At 35.8% G+C, this 23,248-nt stretch overlaps 1 protein-coding gene across 2 annotated transcripts in view; it reads left to right on the forward strand.

The window, feature by feature from the left end:
* Positions 1–23,248, forward strand: part of PHIP (pleckstrin homology domain interacting protein) — a 137,520-nt gene that overhangs the window by 98,384 nt on the left and 15,888 nt on the right. For both annotated transcript variants that reach the window (XM_012809525.2, XM_023517264.1), the window contains exons 21-32: positions 3,612–3,731; positions 5,257–5,364; positions 5,931–6,055; positions 6,186–6,268; positions 10,449–10,560; positions 10,736–10,797; positions 12,857–13,012; positions 14,259–14,379; positions 18,741–18,866; positions 21,353–21,422; positions 21,642–21,692; positions 22,592–22,741. In XM_012809525.2, coding sequence (XP_012664979.1) covers positions 3,612–3,731; positions 5,257–5,364; positions 5,931–6,055; positions 6,186–6,268; positions 10,449–10,560; positions 10,736–10,797; positions 12,857–13,012; positions 14,259–14,379; positions 18,741–18,866; positions 21,353–21,422; positions 21,642–21,692; positions 22,592–22,741 — 1,284 coding nt within the window. The remainder of the gene's footprint in view (positions 1–3,611; positions 3,732–5,256; positions 5,365–5,930; positions 6,056–6,185; positions 6,269–10,448; positions 10,561–10,735; positions 10,798–12,856; positions 13,013–14,258; positions 14,380–18,740; positions 18,867–21,352; positions 21,423–21,641; positions 21,693–22,591; positions 22,742–23,248) is intronic.

Below are 23,248 nucleotides of genomic sequence, written 5' to 3' on the forward strand. Positions count from 1 at the left end.
GGATGTGATCTTTTGTCCCAGCGGTATAGTTTACTTTGTCTGGTCCCCGGGAGTTGATAGTTGTAAACTAACACTGTGGTGTCCATAGAGTACCTCATATAGATCCATTGTTAGTATTTGGTGTGTTTTAATTTCACTATTTTACTATGACAAAGTATCAGGATAGGATTATTCAGTAGATGTAGTGTGGGGCATCTTAAATATAATAAGGTTAGGGTATTGTAGATCATTTCCTTCAGTTTGAATTTTGTTCAGTGCCTACCAGTGGATCTAAAATGTGGTGATTTATACCTGTAATTATAACACTCCAGGAAGCCCAAGTAAGAGGATCACTTGAGACCAGGAATTGGGAGACCAGCCTGGGCAATACAGCAAGATTCCACCGACAAAAAAAAAAAAAAATGTATAAATTAGCTGTGTGTGATGGCATGTGCCTCTAGTCCCAGCTACTTGAGAGGCTGAAGCAGGAGGCTCACATGTGCCCAGGAGTTTGAGGTTGCAATGAGCTGTGATGATGCTACTGTACTGTAGCTCAGGCAACAGAATGAGACCCTAGTCCTCTGGTTATCTCAAATAAGCACAAAAGTATTTTTTTCTTCTTATGCAAGAGTTGTAGAATTAGCAATTGAGAGATCATTAGTGATTTATGTTACCACATACCGGAAAAAATGAAAACATTTTCTGAGTCTTTTTTAAAATTAGCAAAAAGCAATAAGGCAGATACAGAAAATGCTTATTTAAAAAGATAGAATTCTACAGAGATGCAGTGAAATCCTCTCAGATGATGTCTTACATAATGTCCTTATGCTATTAAGAGCTCTGGAAACCATGTCAGTAGATAGTTATTAAGTGCCTACAATGCGTAAAGTAATACAGTAGATAAAAAGAAGTGTAAGACATGGTACTCATTGTAAAAATGATGTGTAATTAACAGATGCCTAAATGCTTCAAGATAAAAATGGAGGAAATGCCACATTATCTAATATATTTAATATGATGGCTAAATTATTTTTAGAGGTAATAACTCAGAAATTATGATTACAGGTAAGGATTCCTAGCAGAAGTAGGATTCAGGCTTGGCCTAGCATTCCCAGGGGTACAAAAGAAAGGGAAATCAATTATCTATAATTCTAAAATGAAAAAGTCTTGAATTATGAAGCTGGAAATTTTGAGGAATAGTCAGTGCATTTTAACTCATTAATGGTTATTAAGTACTAAGTGTCAGAAAGGTGCTTTAATAAAAAATTCTAGGTTTCCCAAGAATTATTGTCCTTATAATGATTTTTGACAGTCCAGTGTCTTTCAGTTATAATTATTCCTATTTAATGTACTACTACCTGTTTTCATGTAAGAGTTATTAGCGATGCCAGGAGACAGAGATAATTTTCCTTATGGGGAGAAATACTTGTATAATGCAATTAATAGTCCACATGGAGGCCACCAGTTATGATTTTCAAACTTCACCATCTTTTTTTCCGTTTTTATTTGTCAAAGGAAAGCTTTTTCAAACAAAGTTGTACTCATATCCTCAATATATAAATCTGATAAAGTCAGAGCTGCTCTGAGTAAAACACAATGAAAATGCCTGGGCTGGGCGTCTCCCTTTGAGATAGACTCCGTGGAACGCAGTGGCTCCGTGGTAACTGGGTCAGATACCTAGTGAAGCTCATCTTTCTTTTTCTGTCAGATCTAACACATACAAAACTCCTTCCCAGGCTTGCCTCTCAAGAGTTGCTGCACTCTAGCCCTCTTCATCTCAGGATGTCAGCTCTGTCTTGTAGTTGTTTTTATTGGAAATCTTGGAATTATTTTTATTTTTTTTCCTCTCATATTCCACATTCAGTCCATTAGAAAATCATCTGGTGGATTATCTAATGTCTCTGTCTTCTAAGTCTAGTCAGCACTTGACTGTTCTTACTATTTCTGCACTGTCATGTTGGTATGGGGCACCACGGACTCTGACTTAGATTACTGGGTGGTAGCTTCCCATCGGGCTTCCTGCTCCTGCCTGCCTTTTTCTCCGTAGGGTCTAGTCGTTAGAGCAGGAACTGGCAAACAGTGTTCATATCACATTATGGCATTGCTCCTTTTAGTGAACTTGTACTACAGTACCTTCTTTTTAAAAAGCACAACAGAATAAAATTTAGAAGTCTCAGCATATAACCAAACACTTTGCTGCATGAAGTGTCTTTACTTATAAAAATACTAGGTTTATTTGGCAGCACCTGTGGCTCAAAGGAGTAGGGTGCCAGCCCCATATGCTGGAGGTGGTGGGTTCAAACCCAGGCCCTGGCCAAAAACTGCAAAAAAAATAATAATAATAATAAAAATACAAGGTTTCAAAAAAGCTCCTTTTTCTTAAGTTTAAGATAATAGTATCAAGACTATTTTGGCTACTTGTGGGTGACCACTAAAGTTAAAATACTTTCTCAGAGGCATAGTTGTTTCTTCATCCATGAGAATTAAAAGTAAGGCCTGACAACATTTTATTAGGGAAAAAATTCTGAATTTTTATTTTTAAGATACTTAACATGTGCCAAGAGTGTGAAATGGCTACTTTTAAGAAAGGAAGAGAAGCATTCTCAGGCTACTTAGAAATACAATGTCCAGATCACAGAAATAATTAGCCTTCTATATATGATACTACTCAACCTATATGCAAGTATTTCGTTTAGTTTTAATACTGTATGATGAAGATTTTTAAAAATGCAAGTATGTCTTGGTTTGTTTTATGGAATGTTTATAGAACTGATAGTATTTTGGAAGGAAAGAATACACAGTTTGTATTTTGAGGTTTATGTGGATACCTTGTTGTGACTGTTGTCTGTGGACTTTTAATCTTGTTATCTAGTTATCTTTTTATCTGGAAATTTGGAGAGATTTACACTGATGCGCACAGTAAGGTTGTTAATGCTTAAAGAATATAGCCATCCTTCCTCTCTGTGGAAGATTGGTTCTGTGACCCCATAAATCCAAAATCCACAGATGCCCACGCAGCTCTTTATATATAAAATGGCATAGTATTTGCATATAACCTACCACATCTTCTCATATGCCTTTTTGGGGGGACCTTAAACTACAGAAGTTTATTTTCTCACAGTTCTGCATGCTAGAAAGTCCAAAACCAATGTCTGGCTGGGTTTAGTTTCTGGTGAAGGCTCTCTTCCTGGCAGATAGATGGCTGTCTTTCTCACATTCCACATTTAACCTTTATCACCTTCTTAAAGGCCAAAATAGAGTCTGTTTGGGAGTTAGGCCTCCAACATAGAAATTTTGAGATCCTCCCATATACTTCAAACCATCTCTAGATTATTTACAATACCTAACCCAGTGCCCCCACTCATTTCATTTGTGTGCACTCAGTATAATTAACTCAGTGTGCAGCAAATTCAATGTTCTGCATTTTGGAAATAGGTAGACTTTTATTTTTCCAAATATTTTCAGTCCACAGTTGTTTGAATCCATGTATGCAGAGGGCCAACTGTATATGTTTTTTGTATAAAGGTCCTCTTTCTCCTTTATTTTTTTAAACTACCTCTACAGTGATTTTAAATGGTAGATTGGTGGACGAATGATTAATGATAATATTACACTGTTGTAAACTTTCTTAGAGATTGGCTGTGGGAGAACTGACTGAAAACGGTTTGACATTGGAAGAATGGTTGCCTTCGACTTGGATTACAGATACCCTTCCCCGAAGATGTCCATTTGTGCCACAGATGGGTGATGAGGTACTTTTAAATTACCCCATTGTGGGTTTTCTTCAAATAACTTTTTTACTCATTTTTTCTATCTCATGAAATAGAACTCTAGAAAATTATAGCATTTTCAAAGAAGTATCTCATTCTACATGTGAAAATTTTGTTGGCATTTTAGAACCTGTTGTGTTTTTTTTAAATAAGAGGATTCATTGGCAGTTTTCTTTTTCTAAGTTAAAATATATTCATTTTTCTTATTAATGTTTAGTATGCAGCATGTTAAAGGAAAAATAAAATTTAGCATTATATTTTCATTTTATTTCAAAAGTGTGTTAAAGTATTTCAATTACCCAGTGTTATTGTTAGCTCTTTAAAAAGTCTGTAATCTTAGAGTGAGAAATAATACTTCATTTTCAAGAAAATAAAAAATGGCACCACTATTTTAGAACATGTGCTTATGAATTTAGAATGAAATGTGAGAACTTAGATAAAATTTCTCAATCCCTTAAGGTCCATGGCTCCTTATTTTATACACAAATTTTGCAATGAATTCGGTGTTAGAGACTTTACAAAGTGGTAATTGATGGTTAAAAAAAAGAAAAAAACTTTAATACTAGAGTGACAGTCTGAAAGAATTCCCGTGGAGGCCGCACTTGCCTCCAAAGACTTGATGAGCACAGAGCGCTGTTAGTGTGGTGCAGGGACAGACCCTGCAGCATTAAGATGAGACTAACTTAATGTATTATTTCAAGATGGACAGAGGGTTTATAATTTCTTGTTGAATGATTTTCTTTCAAAGTGTTTAAGTTGTCTTTTTAGTTGCTGGTGCTTGAACAGATAGGTCCTTATATTAATGAATAGAATGAAAGTATATAGGACAGTAGCTATCCCAAAATGTTAATTACTAAGATCTTCATAGCATTTTGTAGCAAGTCTTTGGGGTTTTTTTTGTTTTTGTTTTTTGTCTTTTTTTTTTTTTTAGTAAAGGTAAGAATTTATTTGGTGTCAGACTACTGTGGTCAAGTACTAGTTGTACTAGTCAGGAGTCACTTAAATTTAATCTCAAGAAGTGAAAATAAATACAGATGCAGTGCTGGCTTTTTAGAATTTGCATAAAGGTCAAGTAAGAATATATATGTGAAAATATGTTTTTCGTTTTAAACTTCCCTGTATATATACAAAGCAAAACATGTAAGAAGGAACGTAGGTGAACAGTAAACTGATGACTCTGGAGTTACAGTAGTTGTCTTCGTTATGCAACATAGACTTACTGTGAACCCAATAATAAAGTGGGCAAACCAGAATATAGCTGTTTACTCAGAGATGTTCATTTGTATACTAAGTTTTAAGTATATACCTGAAGTAATGTTCTGTAGAACACTTTGTGCTTAAGTGATGTTAGGACAACTTGAGGAAGGGAAGGGAAAAATCAGTGTTAGAATTTCTATGAGCTCAAAGGGCATTGGATTTTCTCCTTGAAGTTCTAAAGGATACCTAGCATCGTGGGTTAAAGGGAACACATCCAGGCTTTTAAATTGTGATTTTATTTACTTTTTAGGTTTATTATTTCCGACAAGGACATGAAGCCTATGTTGAAATGGCCCGAAAAAATAAAATTTATAGTATCAACCCCAAAAAACAACCTTGGCATAAGATGGAACTACGGGTATGGCATTGATACATTATTTAATAGCCTGAAAGATGCAGTAATGGATTAGAGAGTTACTGTTTTCACTGTTAGACACTATATCCTGAGGATGCTGTGCTTAACTGAAGCAGTGTCAGAGGGTACAAGTGTTTAATTTTTAGTCAAAGAAATATAAGATTGAGTGAATGTTTATATTCTAATACAGTTTACAGATGGGGTACAAAATTTAATAAATAGTGAAAATTAGGTAACGTTAATATCTAGGTAAAGTTCATATTTGTTAATTCAGTGAGTATTTCTGCATGTGTCAGAACAGTAAAATTACATTTGGACCTGTGTTGGAAAACTCTTACTTCAGCAAAATATTTCTGATTTTTCTTTTTGCTTTTTTAAATTACAGTATAACTTGCATGCAATAAAGTGCATAAATCTTAAGTTCAGAGCACAGTGAATTTTGCATACACATAGTTGTCACCATCCAGATCAAGATTAAAACCAAGAAATGTTTTCTCATATATATTTAGTCATCTGTTTTGTGGTTTATTTTGTAAAGGTGGTTTTTAAATTTTCTTTATCTTTCTCAGGAACAAGAACTTATGAAAATAGTTGGCATAAAGTATGAAGTGGGATTGCCTACCCTGTGCTGCCTTAAACTTGCTTTTCTAGATCCTGATACTGGTAAACTGACTGGTGGATCATTCACTATGAAGTAAGGACTGTTGAAAGAGGCAATGGTTTCTTAGTATTGTAGATTATTTTTCAAGATTCAGATAAATGTGAACACCTTTTAGATATTTTTAGGTATGTGACCTAATCAGTTTGTTTTTATTTATAATTAGATACCATGATATGCCTGACGTTATAGATTTCCTAGTCTTGAGACAACAATTTGACGACGCAAAATATAGGCGGTGGAATATAGGTGGGTAATTTATTTAGAAGCCATAGGTGTTTAAAATGTTTTTTTCTTGATAAGCAGTTAACTGTTTTTCATAATTTAGAAAAAGATAATCAGAGGAATCTTCATGTTTGTAGAAATGTCAGTAGCAAAGTAAGGTGCTGTGTCAAGATATGTTTTAAGTTTTAAGAATGAAAACACTTCAATTTGGTTGATGCTGGCAGTCCACAGATTTTATCTGTTACATTTGGTAACTATCATAAGATTATTTATAACTTCTACATTTAGCTGTTTTATGTGGTGCATTAAATTTTTATCGAATATATTAGTAACAAAAATCAAGTACAAAGCTATAAGAAACCTTCACAAAATGTATAAGTTTAGACTAGGACTAAAGCTGGACTGACATTTTTCTTTGATTAGTTAACCTTATAATCTTTAAAATTAATGTTGTAAACAGGTCTCAAAGAAACTCTAAAACTTCTCAGTCATTTAAGGCACATTAATTTATATACAGGTGGGACAGCACCCGTGGCTCAAGGAGTAGGGCACCGGTCTCATATGCTGGCAGTGGCAGGTTCAAACCCAGCCCCGGCCAAAAACTGCAAAAAAAAAAAATTTATATATAGCTGGATGTGCTGTTCATTAGAACTTCTCTTAAAAATTTTAAACAGGGCCAGTGTTTGTCATCCTGGAATGCAGTGTGGTATACACATATGGCATATGTGGTTTGAAAAAGCACATCTGTTGATACTTAAGTACCAGTCTCACTCTTCCTCATTGAAGACATTGGCAGGGTGATTTGTCTTCTCTTGATTGGCCTTGGTAAACTGAGAAATTTATGTGCTTTGTAAAGAGAAACTAGGAAAATGCAAGTTATCAAAATTATAGTCATGGGAGGTTTTTGAGAAGATTTACGTGCTATGAATCTTAGTTTCCTTGAAGTTTGGAAATGTGTTTCACAGGTTAACAGTGAACAGAAATGTAGGAATGGTGGCTGTCTGTGAAGTCTCGAAAGTACTCATCAAGAAAAAAAGAGTGGAACTTATAAAGTAGCTAACAAGTTTCAGTCTATGGGAAATTGAAGAGTGTTTTTTATATCTTGAGCTATAGAATGGAAGTGGAAAGATGAAATAGGGAAACACAAAATAATTGCTCATGTTCACATCTAAGTGTAGCGCCAAAGCTATGTTACTTAAATCGCTTTGGTTATGAGTAAGTGGGGTTAGGACAACATGAAAAATGGAAGGGGGAAGAGGTGAAGATTACAACTTCTGTGAGCTTGAAGGGTTATTAGATTTTCTCTTTGCAGTTTTAGCCAATACCTTTTACATCTTGCGTTATGTTAATGTAGTGAAAAGCATAAAACTATTTGTTATTAATATATTCATATAAAAATTTAATTCCCAAAGTAAAACAGTTAAATGTAAAAAGCTATAAATAATCTTACGATAGTTACCAAATGTAATAGATAAAATCTGTGGACGGCTGGCCAGGAAATACAAAATCATGTAAGAAAGGAATTGCATGTTATTTTGCTTAGTACCAAGCAATATTTGCATAGTAATAGTAAAAACTGAGTAGAGATTTAATACAGAAATTAAATTGCACACAAACTTTATAGCCACCCTGTATAATGCATGTAATGAGATTACAGCGGTCCCTCTGGATCCATGGGGGTTGAGTCCAGGATTCCCCCTCAGATTCCAAATCTCTTGCATACTCCAGACCCATAGTGGGCTCTGTAGAGCCCTGATGGGCAAAGTTGCCCCTCTCTTTCTTGTATATGGGTTTCACATCCCACCAACGCTGTATTTTCTTTGTTGTTGTTGTTACAGAGTCTCAAGCTGTTGCCCTTGGTAGAGTGCCATGGCTCCATAGTTCACAGCAACCTCAAACTCTTGGGCTGAAGCAAGCCTCTTGCCTCAGTTTTTCTATATTTTTAGTAGAGATGGGGTCTCACTCTTATTCAGGCTGGTCTTGAACTCCTGAGTTCAAGCAATTCACTGGCCTTGGCCTCCCAGAGTGCTAGGATTACAGACATGTGCCACCATGCCCAGCTCAACACTATTTTCAGTCTGCATTTGGTTGCTGATGTAGAGCCTATGGCTCTAGAAAGGCAGCTGTATTTATGGAAAAACATCTTCATGTAAGTGGACTTAGCCAGTTCAAACCCATGGTATTGAAGGGTCAGCCGTAATACTTAATGTCAGAAATTGATGAGTGAAGAGATAGGTAATACTCTTTTTCTGTAAGTAAAGTCAAAAAGATGAAAACCTTTTTCTTCGTTTCGGTTATAAGCCTTTGGTACTTTGATTTTTTTTAATTATTCACCTTGACAGGGTAAATTTTAAATTATTACCTTGATAAGGTAAATTTTATTTTTTTTAAGGACATGTCTCTGCCAGTAAATTTGCAGGACAAGTATGAGAGATCAGAATCCAGGAATATTACAGAAGTGAGCTTAACCAACACAAAGAAATTCAGCAAGCATAGACAAATCAAAGGGATTTTTCAAATTAATTAACATCATAATTTTCTCATTTGGCGCTTACGATTTTTTGTATATTTATAGATAAATATTTCTTCTAAAGCTAACATCTAAATTAATCTTTTATATCTGATATAAATTAGTCTTATATATCTGATATAAATGTATCTACCCACAGACTGCCATTAAAATACATTAATAATAATTTTTACTTCACCCTGTCGTGAGAAAGGTTTTAAGGCCTAACTTCATGGTTACCATTCTACAAACACTGCTCCCTGTGGTTAGGCCCACAGTATCCAGTTCTTCCTTTTTAGTATAATGAGGAGTGTGTGTAGGGACATAAGCAACTGGTTCATGCAACTCATGATTACTAAGAAGTTGTGGTGTCAAGAGTGCGCTTTATTAAATCATACGTGCACTAGCTCAAAGCTCATTGTCAATAATACTCATCTGAGGAGCAACTCAGAGACTCTTAATCTAGTAATAGAACTTTCAACAACATGCAATTATGTTCTGTTAACTTACTCCTGACTCTAATTTTGTATCATATTTCTTTTACCTTGTTTTTATAATTTTTAATTCATTTGACACTGTATGTCTTCATGAATTTTTAAATCCTTTCTGTTAAAAAGAGAACAAATATAAGTTTGGAAATTAAACTGATTCAGACAAAATAAAAAGAACTGATTCAAAGTGGTTGCTAGCTTGATTGATTTTCCTTGACTGTGTTAAATGTAAAGAGTACCTTAATAAGAGGAATTATTTAAAAACTGCATGAAGTAGACATTACCATTTCTTTCTTATAGATGGGGAAAGCGAAGTTCAAAAATAGCTGATTAGTGTGTTCCTAGTCACACAGGTGTGTCATTTGAACCCACGTCTCTCAGACTCCAGCCTGTGTTAGCAGGAGAAAACTAGGCTAAGTACTATGAAAGCCAAGGCTGGGGAAGACATTCACAAAAGAAGTGTCTTAAGATTTCAAATGACACGGGGTGGAGGGTAGCTGAGAAGTTTTAGATGAGAAAAGACTATAGCATCTGTAGTTTACTTGTGTCTTTGCGAAAAGCATTTCAAGTATTATTGTAGCAGTTGGACGTGGAACTGACGTCAGGAGTAGTCTTTGTTTTAAGAAGATTAGCTTTTATTTTTGTTTCTTTTTTGTTTGCTCTTATAGGAAAGGGAAGTGAGTGATTCTGTGTTACAATTTAAGGGGCTTTTCAGATTAAGGAAGGCAAGTTGGAGTTTTTGTGTCATTTTTGTTTTTATGCTGGAATCTTGGTTGTTGGTTGGCGACACTTAACCTGTAAGTAAGTAAGGAAGGAAGGAAGGAAGACATACTATAAGTATTTGTGGAGCAGAACTTAACCTAATTTATACTTTTATTTGAGTGAAAAGTTTTACAGAGTCCTAATAATGAATTTAAAATACTAGGTTGGTAAAAATGCTTAAGACCAAAGTAAATTTCTCTATACCTAATGAAATCTAAGAAATAGGATTAGAAACTGGTAAGTCACACCTTAAATTTGCTTGCGTACTTTTTTTCCTGTCAGTATTGCTGATTTTACTTATTTATTTTTGGAATGTGTGAGTCACTTTTTATGCGTCTTCTGAAATCATATAGGCAGTTTACATATCTTCAAGGTTTACCTTAGGAAAAGCAGTACAAACAGCAGCAGTATGTTTCAGATAATGGCTTTTGTTCTTGTCCAGGTGACCGTTTCAGGTCAGTCATAGATGATGCCTGGTGGTTTGGAACAATCGAAAGTCAGGAGCCTCTTCAACCTGAGTACCCTGATAGTCTGTTTCAGTGCTACAACGTTTGGTAAGCAACGTTACGTTTAGTTCAGCCGGATGTGCTTTACATTCTTCCCCATCTGCTAATAAAGGGGTAAAGATACATCTTTAAAACACTGAAGCAAGTATTTTTATTATTGATTTTCTATAAATTGGTATGCACTATTTAGATTTTTTAATGTAAGGATTTTTCTTCCTTTAAGCTGGGACAATGGAGATACAGAAAAAATGAGTCCTTGGGACATGGAGCTTATACCTAATAATGGTAAGTGTGTGTTAGGCTTTTTTTGGTCTGTATTATGGAATACTTTCTTAAATAAGAACTTTTATTTGCAGCCTACTGCCACATAGGATTGTTGTGAGGATCAAATAGAAAATATTCATTTAACAAATATTTATTGTACACTTACTACCAACCCTGGAGATATGGGAGACTCAGCAGTGAACAAGATAGATGTGATCCTTGCCCATTTGGAATTTAGTGTCTAACAAGGAACACTGAAATTAATTATTACAGCAAAATACAAAAGTGTTTTATTGTTCACCCCTACAAAGTGCATTTGAGGGGCAAAGACATTTCTGTAACTTTAGCAGAATACTTAGGATACAGTAGTTAAGCGGTCTCGTTATTGAGTGAGATTCCTAGCTTGGCCCTGTCATTTTCTATGTGATCTTGGCAAGTTCCATAAAGTCTCACAACTTCGGATTTTTAGGACTCGGCCTTTGAAATTGCCTAAACCTTTTAGATAGGGCTGCTTTGAGGGTTCAGTGACAGGTGGCTACAGTGCTTATTACAGAGTCTGACCCTTGTAAGAGCTCAGTGAAGTAGTCATAATAATAGTAATGATGACCATCATCTTGGTTGTATGTGGTCTGACACACTCAGGATTTAGAAATTTAGCCCTCGCCAGTGATTATGACATTTTCTGGTACTAAAAAGTCAGTGTGTCTGATGCCTGGAGGTTACATTTTCTTTCTACCTCATTTCCCATTTTTGTTTCAATTCATAAAATCTATAATATACATACACAATTGGATGAACCTAAAAAGGATTCAAAAAATATATTCCAGGTTATTAATAATGGTCATTGTATAAAGGGTAGGATTATAAAGACTTTATAATAAACTATTTTTTATGTTATTCTACATTATTTGATTTTAAAAATGTTACTTTTGCTAGCAGATAAAATAAAGATTTTTATAAATTAAGTTGCTCAGTATTTATTGTAATCTAAAAAGTTAGAGAAAAGATAACTGATGCAGAAAGGAAGCCCAGTCTGGTAGACCTTAGGAATGAGAAAATGGTCATACTAATAAGCTAAGTTTAGTTCTTCACAGAAATTACCACTTTGAAAATTTAATGCCAAATGTATTTTTTCATCTCACTGCTGGACTCTCGCTATTTAAAAGTACAAAATACCTTAATCCACGTGTAAGTGTATTGCATGGCTTATCTTCTGGTTTTGTTTCTCCCCTTTGTGAAAATTGGAATTTGAAGTCATTTGGATTATTATGAATGTGAGAGAAAATAAGAAAATAAGTAATGCGTGGTATTTTTTTTATAAATGAATGGGTAATACTAACTTCGTATTTTGTTTCCTACCTAAATATATCTGAGGAGTATGGATTTTTGTTTTTCTGTATGCATTGGTGTGTACCCATGTAGTTAATTATATTCAGTAAGAAGGAAGAATTTTGATGCATACAGTGGCATACTGCCCAGTGTTTCTCTAAGTATAGTCCAAAGGAAAAATTACCTAGCACGTTAAGAGGTTTTGTGTTACAACCACTTTCTAATGATTCTCATAGGTAAAATGTTAACGATTCAGGCATGCAGAAAGCGTGTCCTTCACCATTTTAAAGCAACAAGCTTAGGAATCATTTGTCAGTATTCAAAATTTTCTCTGTTTCTACATTCAGAAATTGAGGCTTTGAATTAAGTATTCCTGAAAAATACAACTTTAGTCAACTTTTACCTTGAGTGTGTTTTATGAAAATAAATACTGCAGTTCATTTATGAAATATTCAGAAAACTTGGAAATATACATCATTTTATATAAATTATTTCTCTTACAACTTGATTATAGAGCAAGGTTTTTAGATATCAGTAATTTTGATCATCTGGAGAATTATTTGTAAATTTAATGGCTTTGAAGAATTTAAATTTTATTGACCCTTGAAATATACTTTTCTTTGTGAAAATAATGACTATTTATCGTATCTTTACAAAATACAATTTTGTGACAATTCTGCTTTCTAAAGGTAACCTAAACATTAACAAGTTAGCTTACGTTTTCACGGGTCTGCTTTTCTGTGTATTTCAGCTGTATTTCCTGAAGAACTAGGTACCAGTGTTCCTTTAACTGATGTTGAATGTAGATCATTAATCTATAAACCTCTTGATGGAGAATGGGGTACCAATCCCAGGGATGAAGAATGTGAAAGAATTGTTGCTGGCATAAACCAGTTGATGACATTAGGTAAATAATAATGCATGAATAAGGAAAAAGCTGGCAGAAAGCAAAATAAAAGAAAAATACCATTATTCAAAGTCCTCCCCTCCCAAATGGCCTTAGTCAGTGGTTTTCAAATTTTTTTAAAACCTGGTATCTTTTTTTTCAAGGAGGTATTTAGATAGAGAATTTCAATAAAACAATGACAAGTGAGCTAATACTAGAGCTGAATTTCAGAGCAAGTGAGTGGGTATCTCTGAAAAACCTAGGTCCTCCACAATTCAGTTTGAAAAACACTGACTTACGCAAGCTGACATGATATGAATTAGAGGAGGGGGGTTGAATGCTGAATTACAATTATATAGATAATTAGACCAATTTCCCCAACTTTGTATGCACATACACAAGAGGAAAGGATATGTGAACTGTTTTGCTTCATTTGAAAAAAAAAGAATAAAACCAGTGGCCGCAAAACTCTGTACCTGAACTCTGGGCGTAAGAAGTCACTCCAGGCTGCTGTTGCAGTTTCTAGCAGCCCCACTGTCAATGAGGAGTCAGCTTCTCAGAGTCTGAGGAGGAGTTAGCTCAGTAGGAAGAGCTAAAGGAGGCCCAGCTTGAGGGTGTTCAGACCTGAAGTCTTAGAAAATGACCATGCTTTCTGAAAATACCTCTAAAATACCATCTAAATAATAGTAGTTTGCGATACGAAGTAGTTTTGTATGTGATTAAGCAAAGAAATTGGGACTGATCTTAAATAGATTCTAGTTTTTGCTCCAACAGTTTCCTGTGTACCGTTAGATCAGTGACATACAGTCAAAAAAATTTCTGGATCTGTTTTCTCCTCTCTGCTTGCCTGATACATCACAAAACAATGTGAAGTTGAGATGGTAAGTCTAGCAAAGGTGTTAACATTTCAGCAACAGTGTGTCAATAACAAAATGGCTGTGTGAAAACCATGGTAATGGGTGCCAGCCATCATTACAGAAGTGCGTGTGTGCTCAGTAGGTCGTGTTGATAGAGTATCCGCCATTGCTTTCTCCTGGTGGATCTGTGAATAAGAAATATTCCTAGAATTCTGCAGTGTAAATGTAGACATAATAAAAAATGAGGCTCCTCACGTCAGCTAAATTGTATATATTTTTCTTTGAAAAGACAGTGGCAGACTAATGTTATGTAGATTAGGACTTTTTAAAGTCTAAATTCAAGCAGAATTATCCTTGAGTTATTTTAGGCATATAAAAATAAATTCATACATATATTTATTCATTTTTAGATATTGCCTCAGCGTTTGTGGCCCCAGTGGACCTGCAGGCCTACCCCATGTATTGCACTGTGGTAGCGTATCCAACGGACCTGAGTACAATTAAACAGAGACTGGAGAACAGGTTTTACAGGTTAGAACCATCTGATGTACCTATGACCAGAAGGGAGCTGGGTGGTCCTTTCACCCATTGACTGATCTTCTGCGGCAGTGTTTCTCAACTTCAGGTGTACACAAGTGCACATGGGAAGCAGCTGGGGAGTGTGTTAATGTGTAGAATAGGATCCAGTAGGTTTTGAGTAGGACCTGAAATCCTGCATTGCTAGCAAGTTTCTAGTACAGGTAATGTTGATGCTGTTGATCTGTAGACTTCCCTTGGAATAAAATTCCTGGATACAGTTTTCCCTAGATGCTGATAGGATTTGATGTTCACTGTCCTCGTGTTTTATAAGGCAAGCTAGAGTATTTGATTATCTCTTAGATAATGTTAAAATACATTTCTTCATGGATTTTTCTGAAATAATAGCAAAATTGTGTATTTCATTTATTTTGCTTATATTCAGCTTAACCATACCTATGAAAAATGACATTAGGAAAGATTCAGACAATTTTTCATAGTTGTATTGTGAAACAGATGAGTTAAACAATCCAGACATAATTTCCAAAAAACTTTCTTTTTGTGACCAGTATTATATTACCATGATTCTGGTTCAGCCCCTGTAGCTCAAGCAGCTAAGGTGCCAGCCATATACACCAGAGCTGGCAAGTTTGAATCCAGCTTGGGCCTGCAAAACAACAGTGATAACTACAACAAAAAAATAGCTGGGCACTGTGGCAGGCACCTGTAGTCCCAGCTACTTGGGAGGCAGAGGCAAGAGAATCGCTTAAGTCCAGGAGTTCAAGGTTGCTGTGAGCTGTGATGGATGCCACGGCATTCTGCCCAGGGTGACAGCTTGAGGCACTGTCTCAAAAAACAAACAAATATTCCCATGATTCTTTCCATTATTTTTTATTTTAACATAGGTTTTATTTATATTCTATACTCCAACATTTTTTCTATATAAAATGTACCTTTAGTTCTTTTTATTATGTAGCTGGCATTAAAAACACTGTCTGTTGGCTCTGCACTTGTAGCTCAAGTGGCTAAGGCGCCAGCCACATATACCTAAGGTGGCGGGTTCGAATCCAGCCTGGGCCCACCAAACAACAATGACGGCTGCAACCAAAAAAATAGCTGGGCGTTGTGGCAGGTGTCTGTGGTCCCAGCTACTTGGGAGGCTGAGGCAGGAAACTCTCTTGAGCCCAGGAGTACACCTTTTGTTGCTCCTTATTGACTAACCCAGGGTAGCTCAGCAGTAGTATTAGCAGCATTATTGACATTTGGGGCTGGAAAATTCTCTCTACGCACTAGATGGCCAGTAGTAGCCCAGCCCCCTGGTTGTAAAAACCAAGAATGTATTTAGCCATTGCCAAATGTGTCCTGGGAATAGAATCATCCCTGACTGAGGACCACTGCTATAAAGAAAATAAAGTATTAAGACTTTAGGTTCTGAGATTCTTCTGATCTTAGGTGTGCTGTTGTTGCTTTGTTGATATTTGTCAGAAGTGTAGAAAGAAGTCCCTTCTGATAGATGCCTCCCCAGCCCTCAAAGCATGCTTTAAGTCTTTTTCAATACCATGTGTTAAAAGTGTAAGAGGAAAATACAGAAGAAATTCTTAACTATATTCCCTTTTCTCTTTAGACCTCTACATTGCCAAAGACAGAAGTTAATTGTAGTCACAGACAAGATACGGGAGGGTGGGAAGAAGAGAAAGAATTGTTTATATATGTGAGGTGTTGGTCTATATAACTAGAAGGATAAACTGGCATCTCCCAATATTTTTATAGATATTTCATAGACACGTGCTGTTCGTGGTAACCGTGAAGGTGTTTTATAGGAACAGTCACTGAACTGGTTCAATTAAGATTTTGTCTTTACTGTGGTGCAGAAGGGATAAGCAACATGAGAAACCATACTCTGGGCTAGGCGCCCAGTCACATACACTGGAGCTGACAGGTTTGAATCCAGCTTGGGCCAGCTAAAGAACAATGACAACTACAACAAAAAAATAGCAGGGTGAGGGAGGGTAATTGGTGGGACCACACCTACAACGCGTCTTACAATACCCTTGTAAGTTTTACCCAAGTGAAACGTGCTAAACGTAGAATATAAATGTCTTAACACAGTAACTAAGAGAATGCCATGAAGGCTATGTTAGCCAGTTCGATGAAAATATTTCAGATTGTATGTAGAACCAGCACATTGTACCCAACGACTGCATTAATGTACACAGTGATGATTTAATTAAAAAAATAATAACAGGGTGTTGTGGCTGGCGCCTATGGTCCCAGCTATTTGGGAGGCTGAGGCCAGAGAATTGTTTAGCCCAAGAGTTTGAGGTTACTGTGAGCTGTGATGCTATGGCACTCTACCCAGGGCAACAGCTAGCTTGAGACTCTGTCTCAAAAAAAAAAAAAAAGAAGCTGTATTTTGAATTTTTTCCCAGGCAAGTGATGCTGGGCAGCATGAGTGAACCACAGCTGCCAGTTGAACACGCAGCTGGAAGGGTGAACGCCTACTCTAGCCGGGGTGTCCAACCTTCTGTTTCCTCTGCTGCACACTAGAGGAGCGAGGGTTATCTTGGGCCACACATTAAATATTCAGATACTAATGAAAGTTGATTAGTGAAAAAGTGGTCTGTGTATCTTTTTCATGATACCTGACACCACAGATAAACAAAAATGTCCTCACAAAATAAGCATGCAGCCTGCAGGCCTCCGGCTGGTCACCCTTTGTACTGTGTTGACTGCTGATCTTGCCCACCTGAGCACGTTTCGTTAGGCTGCACTAATGTGCATTGTCAACGTGTGATGGGCTTATCAGGTTGTAAGTTTATTGGTGGTCAGGAAACATAAAGATGCAATGTATTTTAAATAGGCTTCTTGGGCATTGACATAGCTATCTAATCAATTCAGGGAAAAAGAGACTTTTGGAACATAGTACTTAAATTGTGTTTAAAACTTAGTACTTAAACTCAGTTATAAAACCTCAGTTATGTTCTTATATCATACAGTGATGCCTTCATATGCTATTTCACCACTTAAAACTGTTTTGCTTCTTCCTTTATTCATTGTTTTTAGACCTGAGTTTGTGTTATTCTTCTCTAATTCTTCTAGTTCAGTCTCTTGATAAAAATTATTACCATCCCCTTGTCCTGATATTAGTATAATGCCTTTATACAGTTTTCTATGTGATACACTGAAGATGTCTTTGGTTCTGTTATTAGAGTAAGCTTATAAATCTGTTGGAAATGTACAGGTTTTTTTTATGCCTTTATATCCACAATTATGTTTTTCTGTTCCATAGAATTGTATTTCTGTTTACAAATCAGATTTTCTAAGTGCTTTTTTTTTTTAAGTTATATCTATTTTTTTTTTTTTTTGGCTGGGGCTGGGTTTGAACCCACCACCTCCAGCATATGGGGCCTGCGCCCTACTCCTTTGAGCCACAGGCTCCGCCCTTTTATTTTTTTATTTTTTATTTATTTATTTATTTATTTATTTTGAGACAAGAGTCTCACTTTGTTGCCCTTGGTAGAGTGTCGTGGCGTCACACAGCTCATAGCAACCTCCAACTCCTGGGCTTAAGCGATTCTCTTGCCTCAGCCTCCCGAGTAGCTGGGGCTACATGCACGTGCCACAACGTCCGGCTATTTTTTTTAGTTGTAGTTCTGCTGGGGCTGGGTTTGAACCCGCCACCCTCGGTACATGGGGTCGGTGCCCTACTACTCACTGAGCCATAGGCACCGCCCCTCTAAGTACTTTTTATTATTTTATGTCAGGCCACCTATTGAATAATATTCTCAGAAATTTTCTTCGGATTTTTCTTTCAGAAATAGAATTGTAAAGCAGAATTAATTTTAATATTGTCACTCAAGTGTTCAGAAAAATGTTTCTCAGGTTTATTGGCAAAAGATTACCCTGACTGTTTTTATGCTTCTGTATCTGATAAGTAGGCTATCAATTTAACTTTTAATTTTACATGCCATTTGACTACCAGTAATATAATTTAATTTGTTTTCTTATTTTTATAGAAGTCAGGGGTGTTTGTTACCAAAACATGCTGGCACCCATGACAAACACGTAAATTAAAAACTAAAACTTCCCCCTTCCCCTGAGAGGGGGGAGGTAGATCTTTCCCTTTCCCCAGACAAGGAACTGTTAATAGCCTGGTGCAGCTCATTCTAGACATTTTCTGTGCAAATACATAATGTTCCTCTTTTTTCCCCTAACACAGATGGGGTTATGCTTTTTTGAAAATGGCATTTTAAGATGTGGATTTTGTGATTGATTTATGACTAAAATAGAGAAGTCAGAATATCTTTGGTTTTAAATTGCATACATGTATTTTCAAATATGACATTAAGATCTCTATATATCTATTTTTTTTAAAGGCGAGTTTCTTCCCTAATGTGGGAAGTTCGATATATAGAGCATAACACACGAACATTTAATGAGCCTGGAAGCCCTATTGTGAAATCTGCTAAATTTGTGACTGATCTTCTTCTACATTTTATAAAGTAAGTTATTTTTCATAATTAATTACAAAGTTGTAATCATTAATGGCACTATTTTAAAAAGTAAAATAAAATGTAAACTACAATTATTTTTATATACTTGATGTCACATTCTTGTCACAGAATATTTCCCCTTAAAATAGAAAACTTACAATATCTGTGTCTAAAGGAGAAGAAGCACTTGGTCTAATATTAATTATGGAATTAGAGTTGTATTCTATAGTTAAAATTAAAAAGATACTTTCCTTAAACTGTTGGACAATTATAATAGTGAAGACCTGTTGGACACACAGGTCTGCTAAACTGAATCTTGTGTGTGAGAGAGACCATTATCTGGAATTTCTAATTGAGGAGACTAAGGCTTATCTAAGGTTGGACAGTAAACAAATGGCTGCCGTCTGATTTGAGAACTTGCCGTCTAATATCATCTGTCCTGTCAAGTTTCTGAACAAGTGCTTAAGCAGTCCAGCAGGAAATTGAATCGAACTTTCAGGATTCTTGTCCTTTAGAGCTCAGTTTACTTCCTCATTGATTGGTCCCACAGCAAGATAAACCGTTTATTAAGTCAGAAGCACTTTTCCTCCCTTACCTTAGGAATTTTATATAACCATAGAATGAACCGTGCCTTCTAAATGAAGCCAGAGAAATGAATTACATATTTATCCAAAAGATTGCTCTGTTTTGTATGAATGTTATTATTCACATTGAGTAACTTTTCCCAGTTAAAAAGTAACGATGTATTTTGTTATCAAATACTCAGCTATTATCAGCTTTTATTTTTAAATAAGAGTATTATTCAAACTCTTTATTTTTTAAACATATATAGCTCAGTCTCACTACTAAGCATATCTTTGGGTCCTTTTCCTGGGATTATTGAGTGGTTTTTTCTAAGGAATATAGATAATTTCAGCTTAAGAAAACACCAAACAAAACCAGTAAAGTATAGACGTTGTGTCCTTTCTCTACTTTATTCTTTGAGAAATCCTTTGCTTTCCATGTAGTTCAAGGGTTACTGTTGCTATGGTTTTGCTTTTCCTCAGTAGAATTAGTAATTAAGCATTAATTATCCTCTGAAGACAAAGATATTTAACTTTTATGTTTTATATTTATGTGCATGCACATGTATTTTCTCAAATGAATCAGTAGAATCACTTAATATTCATATTTCTTTCAGTGAAATAATTTTAGATCAGTGGTTCTCAACTTGTGGGTCATGACGCCTTTTTAACAATGAAAATACATTGCAGCATTAGGAAGGTTGAGAACCACTCATTTAGATGTAAATTTTTATATTTGGAACAGTCTGTGAAATGCATTTTTTCAATTAATTACTTTGTTGAAATGCCTTTGAAATGTAGATTAATATTTAAAGTGTTTATAGTATATATCTCAAAAAAATCCTTGGCATTTATTAGATGCGTATAATTTGTTAAAAACCAGTTTGGGCTAACATTAATTTTCACAATGTAAAATGTTTCTTGAAATTTTGATAATTGTATTTTGTTAATTGGAGTATTTGGCAGAATTTCAAGCAGTTGACGTACACAAAGTGATATGGGTAATCTAAATTATCTAAATTGGGTGACGTAGGGAGTACGTGAGTAGAAGTTGTAGTAGGGATCTGATGCTGTAAATGTTAGACCACTTTGTGGAGGGCCTTGAGCTTGACTTTTAAAATATGAGCTGTGTGATCAGGGCTGTTGAAAATATTCTGATGTAAGAATAACATGTTTTTTATACTGTGCCTTGAAAATATATTAATTTGACTGTAACATCTAATATTAATTGGTGGAGAAGACGTGAAGCATGAATAGGGGATTGGCTCTTACAGCTGACCACGTAATAGGTGGAGAGGGCTAAATTTATGAAGTGAGAAAGGGATAGATGCCAGGAGATTTTTAGGGGTGGAATTTATAGGACCAGGCAAGGGCAGGAATAGTGAAAACCCAAGATTCCATGATGGTAAAATGGTGTGCTGGTAATAAGAAAATAGAAAGTAACAAGAGTGTCTGGGAAGTGCCAGTTTTATTTAGACATGTGGAATTTTAGGTGACCATAGATGCTTAGGAAAAAGGCCAGGACAAATTATAGACATTTGGAATGCTTTTACATAGACAAAACTACAGACACGTAAAGTCATCATTGCGAAAGGTATTGTGTTGTAAGAAGATGAATAAAGACAGTTTAACACGTGCATTTAACAATAAAAGAGAATGGGAAGGCAGGCGGCAGGGATATTCACTTTCTCAAGTCTGAAGACGGGAACAAGCGCAGCAGTGACTGAGCAAAGCCTGGGAGGTGAGTTGGGTTTGGGTAGTGACACAGGCTAGGGCAGGGCTCTCCCAGCGTGCAGGGCGCAGGCTCACATGTGCACACGGTCTTGCAGCCAGCCACTGGGGATAGCACATTTGTATTTTAAAACCTGGTTTCTAAAGGAAAAAACTCATGCCTCTAATCTTATATATTAACATTCCCTTCTTGTTATTTAGGGATCAAACTTGTTATAACATAATTCCACTTTACAATTCAATGAAGAAGAAAGTTTTGTCCGACTCTGAGGTATGTTATGTTTCATTATACTACATTGGTATGCTATATGTAGAAAGAAATTTTTACTTTGTAGTTTTCAGGTAAAAGCCATGAGTCAGTAAAGGACTCAAGGATGTATATTAGTTACAGGTCTTCCATTGTATAAAGGAAATACTTTTCAATTAAGCAACTGTAAAGTATAATGAGATCTAGAATGTTTTATAACTCTGGTAAATTCTTGCCTCAAAGGAAGAAGAGAAAGACGCTGATGTGCCAGGAACTTCTACCCGCAGAAGGAAGGTAATAACTTTTGTTTTAGTGCAAGTACCTTAATATGAATTAAAATGTTTTAAGAGTTGTGGAGAGCGCCTGTAGTCCCAGCTACTCAGGAGGCTGAGGCAAAAGAATCGCCTAAGCCTGGGAGTTGGAGGTTGCTGTGAGCTGTGTGGTGCCATAGCACTCTACCGAGGGCGATAAAGTGAGACTCTGTCTCTACAAAAAAAAAAAAGTTTTAAGAGACTTTTTACCCTTAGCATTTCTAAAGACAGATTAAACATTACTTCCAAATTAGGTTCAATTACAAACCTCATGTTTCTTAGAACTTAAGTAAATGGTATTTTCTTTTATTTGAGTTACTGTATATACTGTAATTATGTAAGACTGCATTTAATATATTTTTAAAGTAGGGCACGGTGGCTCACACCTGCAGTCCTAGCACTCTGAGAGGCTCAGATGGATGGATCACCTGAGCTCAGGAGCTGGAGACCAGCTTGAGCAAGAGTGACATCCCGTCAACACCAAAAATAGAAAAACTAGCCCAACATCATGGGGGTGTGGGGGAGGACATCTGTAGTCCGTGCTACACTGGGGCTAAGTCATGAGGCTTACTTGAATGTAGGAGTTTGAGGTTTGCCATAAGCTATAAGCTATGATGTCATGGTACTCTAGCCTGGGCAACAGAATTGAACTGTCTCAAAAAAAAAATAAATAAATAAAAATAAAAATTTTATTCTCTAGTCCCAGCTACAAGGAAGGCTGAAGCAAGAGAATTGCTTGAGCCCAAGAGTTTGAAGTTGCTGTGAGCTCTGACGCCATGGCCCTCTACCAAAGGCGACTTAGTGAAACTCTGTCTCAAAAAAAAAAGAAAACTTACTCTTTTGGTGCTATTTTATCAAAATATTTGAACGTTTTTATTTTAGGACCATCAGCCTAGAAGAAGATTACGTAATAGAGCCCAGTCTTATGATATTCAGGCATGGAAGAAACAATGTCAAGAATTGTTAAATCTTATATTTCAATGTGAAGATTCAGAGCCTTTCCGCCAGCCAGTAGATCTCCTTGAATATCCGGTAAGTACTTTTGAAAATCCTTCATCTGTCAGTTTGCTATATATCTTATGTGTGGCAGTGGCTATATTATTTATGACTGTAGCGTATTTCTTTATTTTTTATGCATGTTCTCATCGTCCTTTTGGTTATATAGAGAATGTAAGTTGAATAACGTGGTGAAATGGAAGCAGCTCTGAACTAGACTCCAAAGAATTGGGTTATGTCTGTTCTTACCAGTTGTGCAGCATAGAGCAAGGCACTTAGTTTTCCCATCTGAACTTTTTTTTACTATTTATTTTCTTCCCCACACTAATTCCATAAATTTGTTAATAGCAATTATCTTGGAAACAAGAATAATATTTACTCTTCATAAGATTATGGAGATGAAATTAGAATACATCAAAACAGTTTTTAAACCTGAAGCACTATATAGAAATGTCAGGTGGCATTTTGTATATTTAGGTGATACCAGTGCCTGATCCTTCTGATGGAATTCATGGCAAGAAAGAGCTAAGTAAACATGATCCA

The sequence above is a fragment of the Otolemur garnettii genome, unplaced genomic scaffold (genome assembly GCF_000181295.1).
Source record: "Otolemur garnettii isolate 467f Iridium unplaced genomic scaffold, OtoGar3 scaffold00107, whole genome shotgun sequence".
NCBI lineage: Eukaryota > Metazoa > Chordata > Mammalia > Primates > Galagidae > Otolemur > Otolemur garnettii.